The sequence below is a fragment of the Corvus brachyrhynchos genome, unplaced genomic scaffold (genome assembly GCF_000691975.1).
Source record: "Corvus brachyrhynchos isolate BGI_N302 unplaced genomic scaffold, ASM69197v1 scaffold234, whole genome shotgun sequence".
NCBI lineage: Eukaryota > Metazoa > Chordata > Aves > Passeriformes > Corvidae > Corvus > Corvus brachyrhynchos.
In genome coordinates this window covers 201,822-209,640 of record NW_008237423.1, presented here as the reverse complement: position 1 = coordinate 209,640, position 7,819 = coordinate 201,822, and the positions used below count along the sequence as shown (strand labels likewise).

At 38.5% G+C, this 7,819-nt stretch overlaps 1 protein-coding gene across 4 annotated transcripts in view; it reads right to left on the bottom strand.

The window, feature by feature from the left end:
- The window catches only part of COL12A1 (collagen type XII alpha 1 chain), a 100,927-nt gene that overhangs the window by 55,332 nt on the left and 37,776 nt on the right, over positions 1–7,819 (bottom strand). For 3 of the 4 annotated variants that reach the window (XM_017731072.1, XM_017731073.1, XM_008631243.2), the window contains exons 16-22: positions 7,455–7,647; positions 5,706–5,827; positions 2,956–3,105; positions 2,750–2,869; positions 2,069–2,233; positions 1,735–1,881; positions 978–1,117 (exon numbers count right to left, since the gene is read on the bottom strand). In XM_017731072.1, the coding sequence (XP_017586561.1) occupies positions 978–1,117; positions 1,735–1,881; positions 2,069–2,233; positions 2,750–2,869; positions 2,956–3,105; positions 5,706–5,827; positions 7,455–7,647 (1,037 nt within the window). The remainder of the gene's footprint in view (positions 1–977; positions 1,118–1,734; positions 1,882–2,068; positions 2,234–2,749; positions 2,870–2,955; positions 3,106–5,705; positions 5,828–7,454; positions 7,648–7,819) is intronic. The other variant, XM_017731074.1, reaches the window with a different exon arrangement.

Genomic DNA, 7,819 nt, shown 5'->3' with positions numbered 1-7,819 from the left:
TCAGACAGAGACTTGTTTCAAATTGAGCTGGATCTACTTAGCATCACTTACAGTGCATTCTGATTTCACACGTGGTTTACACTTCTATATTACTAATGAACATAAAGAAAGGACTGAGGGGAAAAGGACCGCTTCGGGAAAAATTTCAAAATCCAGGATAATCTAGATGGTTACAGCACAAGGCATTAGCAACACCTTGCAGAACAGAAATGCCAGGAAGTAGTCAAATTATAAAGTCAGTGTGCACTGGAACGACAGCTCAAACTTTAATCAAAGGCCAAATCTTGAACTCTCCATGAGTCAAACATGAGTTGAGATTTAAAAGCCACATTCAGAGACGGGAAATTCACAGCTAGGTACTCAGAGGCACCTAACTTCATTCTTCTAAACACTTCATTCTCCTAAATAGTGTTCTATCTGGTTAAAAAGCATAATGAGCAATTCAGATTTCCTAGAACCAAGGGTTGCCAGTCACTGGCTCTCTGTGTAGAGAAGTAATAACCACAAGATAAGTTTGATCCTGTGCAATAAACAGTTTGGAGTCATATAGTGTTAATCTAAGCACTTCTTACAAACTGTATCCCCCACTGTCTTGTTTCTACTAAGAAGAAAATGCGTGAAAAGGACAGTGGGCCTACCCATGAGTATGGTCAGAAAATTTCTGGTACAGACATATTTCAACTAAATATATGACAGTGGAATATGGAAATAAAGGAATTACTAGAAATAGAAGACAATTCTTTATAAGAAATATATTTTACTTCTGGATTCATGATATTAAAATAATCAAAGTCATACATATACTCCTATTTTTTGTAATTTTGTGTATCATTTACCAAAGCATGATATTCTAGACCTTAGGAGCATTTTTAATTTGCTGTTATATCACACACAGCACAAATTCAGAATGATATTACTATGATGTGGAAGTCCAAGGTTATCCTGGATGATGTCAAAGATGAACATACAATACTAACCTGTTCAGGGCTACCTCCAGAGGTAGGATAATATTCAACTCTGTATCTATCAACACTCTCAGGAGGTGGGCTCCATCTCAGTCTGAATGAACGAGGTGTCACTTCAGAAATAACTAAATTTGAAGGGGCTGGCAAATCACCTGCAAGAGTGAAGCAAATTTAAAACATATTCATTTATCTTAACAGAAGTGAAAAAATCCACTTGGTGTAGCTGCTTATATTTCTTTTTCCTCAGGAATTCTTAAAACAACTGCATGAAGAGATAGCTCACCTTAACACACTCAAGACTAAACAAGTTCCCTGTAATTCCTATTCCACTTTCAACACCAGTGTTTCACTGAAGAACCATCAGCTAACATTACTGTCTTTCCATGCCCAGCCTTGGTTTTGGGCTGTCAGATACTAATACCTGAAAAGAGCAGGGCTGCTAAAATTTTCGTCGTTGGATAAGTATTATCAAACAACATGCCACAGTGAGTAAAAAGCTGACACACTAAGAAAGACACTTCACGATTCTGGGGAGAAAAAGAAGGCACATCCAGCAATGTCATGCTGCGTTAGTTATAACATAGTCACTGTTGGAAGGAAAGGAAGAACCCCTGCAGGGTAGTCTAGGTGGACTGCACAACTTCCTCACACCAGCAGCTGAAAAAACAGCCCACGGCTAACAGAGTGTTCCCAATAAGTAATAAAAAGGAATTAGCAATGCAAACACGTAAATGGAAAAAGGGTGAAATAGACTGAAAATGTGATGTACCTGGACCTTTCACACTGTTGCATAGATTCGTGGTTACATTATCAACGATGTCAGCCAGGAAGGGGAAATCTGCAACATTGTAAGCATGGATGTCATCTGGATCCGTTGCAATCTGCTTCAATTCATTTTCATCTGCATTTTTAATACCTTACAAGAGAAGAAGAAAGCAAAACCTGTTAGAAATTATGGCTGTGAAGCATGACACCATGCAATTAAGTCCCTAAACATGTTCTTTGAATAACCTTTTATATACTTTTATATGTGGCCACTTCTCTGCGTTTAGCAGATGGGCAGGAGGGGGCTGCTGCAGGCCATCTCTTCATACAATACTTACCAATTGCATACAGTTCCACTCCTTCATCTCTGAGTTTTCTTGAAGGGATGGCTACATCATCTTGTGATTTGCCATCAGTGATGAGAACACCAATTTTGCGAGCTCTGGGCCTTAAGCCAGCATTTTGCTTGAAGTTGTTTCTTAATATGAAATCCAAGGCCATTCCTAGCATGACACAAAGAAAGTAACCATCACTGTAAACTATTTTCATATAGTAGTCATGGTAGAAGAGATTGTTGCATCCTAGTGACTTTACTCTGACAACAGTTCCACAGTTTACTTCCCTTTAGAAGCATTTTGAATCAAGTTGCAGCCCATCATTTAGACTTCTCAGCAACTGATAGTATTCAGCACCTTCTTACCCTTTGAGCATCAACCTCCTGACTTCCACCAGCCTTTCTTCTGGTTCCTGGTTGTCTTCATCCCAACCCTGACATGGAAATGACCTTCTTTCTTCTCACAGGCGCAACAGCAACACAAGCTCTTCATCACCCAAAATGTCTTCTATCAGATTTCTCCTGAGTTTATAAGCCTATGCTAGATCTGTTATCTTCCAACCATACTGAGTTGAACTGTTAACTCCCTTTCATCACGGGCACTTTTGTTTTCACTTAATTTCAGGGTCAGCTACTGGAATCGTTTTCACTGGAGCTTAAGTAAAATCCTGGCACTGTGACATACCTGTTAGAGTATTGCCTCCTTTGTATGGTAAGTTGGCTACAGCCTCTAACAAAGACTGTTTGGTTCGGTAAGCATTGAGATTCCATTCTGTCCTGGGATCACCACTATACTGTGCAAGACCTGGGAAAAAAGCCATAATTTACTCAGTTATTATGTGCCTTTGTAGCAGTTATGCTCCATTTTCCCTCCAACATATGAGAACTTACCAATCTGTACTTTGTCAGGACCAATATCAAAAACTTCAACAATACGGGCAATAAAGTTCCTGATGGTTTTAAAATTTGGCCGCCCGATACTCCATGAGCCATCCACCAGCAGCACAATATCAGCTTCTGCTCTGGTTCTACATTCTAGACCTGCCGTGTCAACCAGAAAAATATAGCCTTAGGATGATGGCTTGCTTTCCCCATCCTTTTAGATGACATATGTCATGAGTTAGCTTCCAAAATAGCTCTAGTTTTATTCACTGGCACTCTGTCAAGTATGACCTATTTGAGAGCATTATTCACACTAGTCAGTGGTTCCATGGCAAAAGCTGGATAAATTTCTTCATGTATGTTTCCTTTTAAAAATAAGCCTTTGCAAATGTCAAGGCTAGTGTTCTCTATTGTCATGTCACTGTCTGTTTTGGTCTTTAAAGATGGCTGATAACTTGATTTCAGAAGTTTTGTACAAGACTACTAAATGAACCACTGATATGGCAGTGAGTATTATCAGATTATACAATTTTATGGTATTTTAGTCTGTCACAGCTAAACTACTGGTTAATTTTCAACCATGTAATAGTTAATAGGGATTAACATCATATATTGCAATCACTTTCAAATAAATTGCATTCCTCAATTTTCAGGGGAAAAAGATATAGTAATACACATGGTATAGAAGTTTGCATGTACAGAAAGGAAAGAGCACAATCCAGAGAAGACACACAAGCATAAACACAGGTCAAGAGATACAGAGGAAACAAGAACAAACATTTATATAAAGCTGCGATCTTCTAAAAAATAGGAAGTTATTTCAGATATCTTCAGTTTACAAATTACAGAATAAAATACGCATCATACTGTTTTCATCACAAGGAAAATCACAAAATATTTATACAAAACAGAAAGACACAATAATTTTATCCACAGCCATGTGCAAACAAAATAAACCAAAATCCTTTCTCTCTTTTTTCCTGTAGGTTTTGTTACCAGCTGCAAATTTTCTGGCTTCCTGCCATCAGAGCTTCTGGTCTTTATATGGAAGAAATCCCATTGAGAAAAATCAGCCACACTCATCACAGTTGAAAGATATTGTGATTTCATATATGTTCCACAGAATTGATCCAACACTGTAGACTCATGAATATAACTATTCCATGTACCTGGGGGTTAAAAGCATGATCCTCTTCTGCACAGAAAATATAGATCTAGTCTTTAGTCAGGACAATAAAATCAGTTGGGAGTAGGGTTTAAGTCAAACCATGTTAGTTCAAAAAATTGCATGCATAACTTTAATATGGATGTTAAAGTTAGCTTTATGTACAATATAAAAGTTAATCTATTTTGACTTTTATATTTCTTCCAACATACTATAGTTCCCCACATGGAAAATTCGTAAATGTGCCAGATCTAGGGTGATTTTTCCCCCCTATTAATAAATAATTTACTATTACATTTACAATCCAAGATATAAATTCATTTTTCACATTAACCATGACTCAAATCCATGCATTAGTAAGACTAATTAGCTTAAAGAATATAACATTGAAGACAGAAATGAGACCTACTATGATGAAAAATAACAAACCACTCTTGGTGCAATTTTTTGTTGCCAGCCCCATTAAAGCTTTAGTCTAATATCACTGATGGCCTATTTTAGGACTTTTTTTCAGTTTTACCCTCTAGTATTAGACAGAGGAGGACACCAATTAATTAAGAAGTTTCTAAAAATGTTTCAATAAAGTATATACAAGATGAGTATTTTTTACACAGCCCATTGTTGGCTAAACAGAAACAATATAGTCAGCTGTCAGAAACCTTTTTTCTTTCTTTGACTCTGAAAGGACTTTGCAGTTAGGTTCTTTCTCCTCACCAAATTCTCTCTGATGGTTATGCAAGCATTGAAATGGCAGAGGAGAACAGGCTTTACTTATTTGTGTATACTTGGCTATTCAGCAGCAGCCCTGTTTTTTATACTTTCCATGAAGGGCTGAGCCCTGAAATTTTCTTCAGGTGGTGTAACTGAAAGTATGGTGAGCACAACTATTATCATGCAGAGGCCTATTAACCACACCAAAGGGAGATAATATCATAACATTCACAGAAACCTTGAAAGAAAGATTTAGCTACACAGTGAGAAACTCCCAAAGAGATACCAGAGAGCACTCTGCAATTGCCTTTCTGAAAAAGTCTCCTCCTACTACAGTAACAAACCAAAAGACTAAACAGTGAATATATTGAATATACACTTAAATAATATACATTAACACTAGGACATTCCCAACTATCAGATCTTTGTTCATTATATCATCTTAGTCTTTAAAGGAAAAGCCACCATATAAGGACAAGCAAAGGGCCAACAGTCTGCTTAAAATTCCTTGTTCTACTCCTGTGAACACCCCTGTAGATCAGCCATGATCTCTGTTCAAGAATTTGACCTTATGTGATTTAACACAGCTGTGGACAGCTTGAAAATGCAATGCAGATGGCTTTGAATAATCAGGAAAACACAGGTTGCCTGCATTATCATCTTTTTAAGATCATCTGAAGGGTGCAGAGGGCCAGAATTGCGAACTGAGCCATGCTTTTTGGTCATTTGAGACCAGGATTTATGTCATCAGGGAAGGAAATACAATGAATCCTGTAAACAAGTATGTGTGTGCATTGGAAAAACAAAAAGGAAATGTAGTAAACTTTTGGTCTCTGTAATCCAAAATACAAGACTGCCTTTTCTTTGATTCAGGCACGTTTACCTCTAGATAAAAATGGCTCCGAAGTAGTATCTGAAAGGGTGGTCATCTCCTGTCCAACCAGAGGGTTGCTCTCTCCTCCTTCAAACATCCCAAAAACATTTACCTTATAGGTAGTTCCTGCCCTGAAATAGTTAAGGAGGTATACTTTAATTAAAGTCATTTGACTAGTTAAATGCTAAACACTTCACTTATTAAATTGTGACAGAAAAAAAATACCTCATGGAAAAGAAGGTGCTAAAATATGAAGCCCAAAATATGAAGCCAATGTCTTCCACAAGGCACTGAAGTTCAACAATTTAAAAGCTGATTTTACACTCTATACTTAAATTTATAGCCTTCCTCATTCAAGTTATTTAATTCTGGGAAGAGAAATTGTCCAGGCAGCCAGAGATCAGGTTATGATAGCTAAAGCCCTGGTAGAATTAAATCAGGCCAGGGACATCAAAGGCAACAATAAAAGTTTCTATGGTACATCAATGAGAAAAGGAAGATTAGGAAAAAAATGGGCCCCCTCCAGAAGAAAACAGGAGACCTGTTTGCCCAGGATATGGAGAAGGCTAAGGTACTAAATTATATTTTTGCCTCAGTCTTCACTGAAAAGTGCTCCAGCCACACTGCTGGAAGGTCGCAGAAGGCAAATGCAGGGACTGGGAGTGATGCCTGGGCTGCATCACAAGAAGCAACCAGCAGGTCAAGGGAGGTGATTCTCACCCTCTATTCTGCCCATATGAGACCCCACCTGAAGTATAGCATCCAGCTCTGGAGCTACCAATGTAGGAAGGGCTTGGACCTCTTGTAACGAGTCCAGAGGAAAATCAAAAAGATGGTAAGAGGGATGGAGCACCTATCCTGTGAAGACAGGCTGAGAGTTGGGGTTGTTCAGCCTGGAGAAGAGAAGGGTCTGGGGTGACCTTATGGTAGCCTTCCAGCACCTAAAGGGAGCCTATAAAAAAGCTGGAGAGGCACTTCTGACAAGGGCATGTAGTGATAGGACAAAGAGTAATGGCTTTAAACTGAGAGTAGATTTAGATCAGATATTAGGAAGAAGCTTTTTACTGTGATGGTGGTAGGACCCTTGAACAAGTTGCCCAGAGAAGTTGTGGGTATCCCATCCCAGGACATCAAGGCCAGGTTGGATGGGGCTTTCAGCAGCCTGATCTGGTGGAAGGTGCCCATGTCAATGAGGTTGGAACTAGATGATCTTTAAGGTCCCTTTCAACCCAAACCATTCTGTGACTGTATGATTCTTTGACTTAATGATTCAATTTTAGTTATATTTAGTATACTTGTCTAACAGATTTTGACATGGTGTGAAGCCTGCTTTAAAAATCCAAGCCTCCGAGAAAATGAATTAAGAACTAAACTAAGCATCTTTTGAGAAACATGAGACAAGAAACTTTTAAGAGGAAACTATAGAAATCCCAAATATCCTCCCCTATTATATTATCTTTCTCCTATGTGAAATACAGAATACAGCTCCAGCCTATATCTTTGCCTCCTTCAGTTGCTGGGAGAACACCACAAGTGATGTAAATGGATAATCTTAGAAGGAGACCTACCTGCCAGGTGCCTTTCAGAGATGGCATAACAAGACCTTCATGGCTTATTGACAAAACTACTTTCTTGCTTACAGTGGATTGTGCCAGGCATTTCAATAGCAGATCAAGATTAAACAAAATCCTAGGCTAAAGTTATTTAAAGGAAGAAAAACAAAACAGAACAAAAACCAACATGAGGGAATATCCATACCTAAGCTCCTCCAGTACCACTGTGCTGTCGTATGGCCCCACTATTAATTCTCCAAGACTCCCATCATCTTCAGTAGGGTGGAAAGTTACTTTGTAGCCCTTCACTCTCCCTGGGGCTGGCTCCCATGTTACTCGGAAACTTGACATAGTTGAATCAGAAGTTCTCAGATTTCGAGGTGGCTTAAAGGGAGAAGCTGAAAGGGTGGGAAACAAAAGAGTTTAGATCAGGTCTGCACATGGAAAAAATCGGCAAGTATGCTTTTATGTAAAAATATATATGCAAATCCAGTATTATTGACAGTCCTAAACTCTTTGTTTCTTTCTTTAGGCACAAAGACAAGTATTAAGAGATGAAAGGTGAGATTC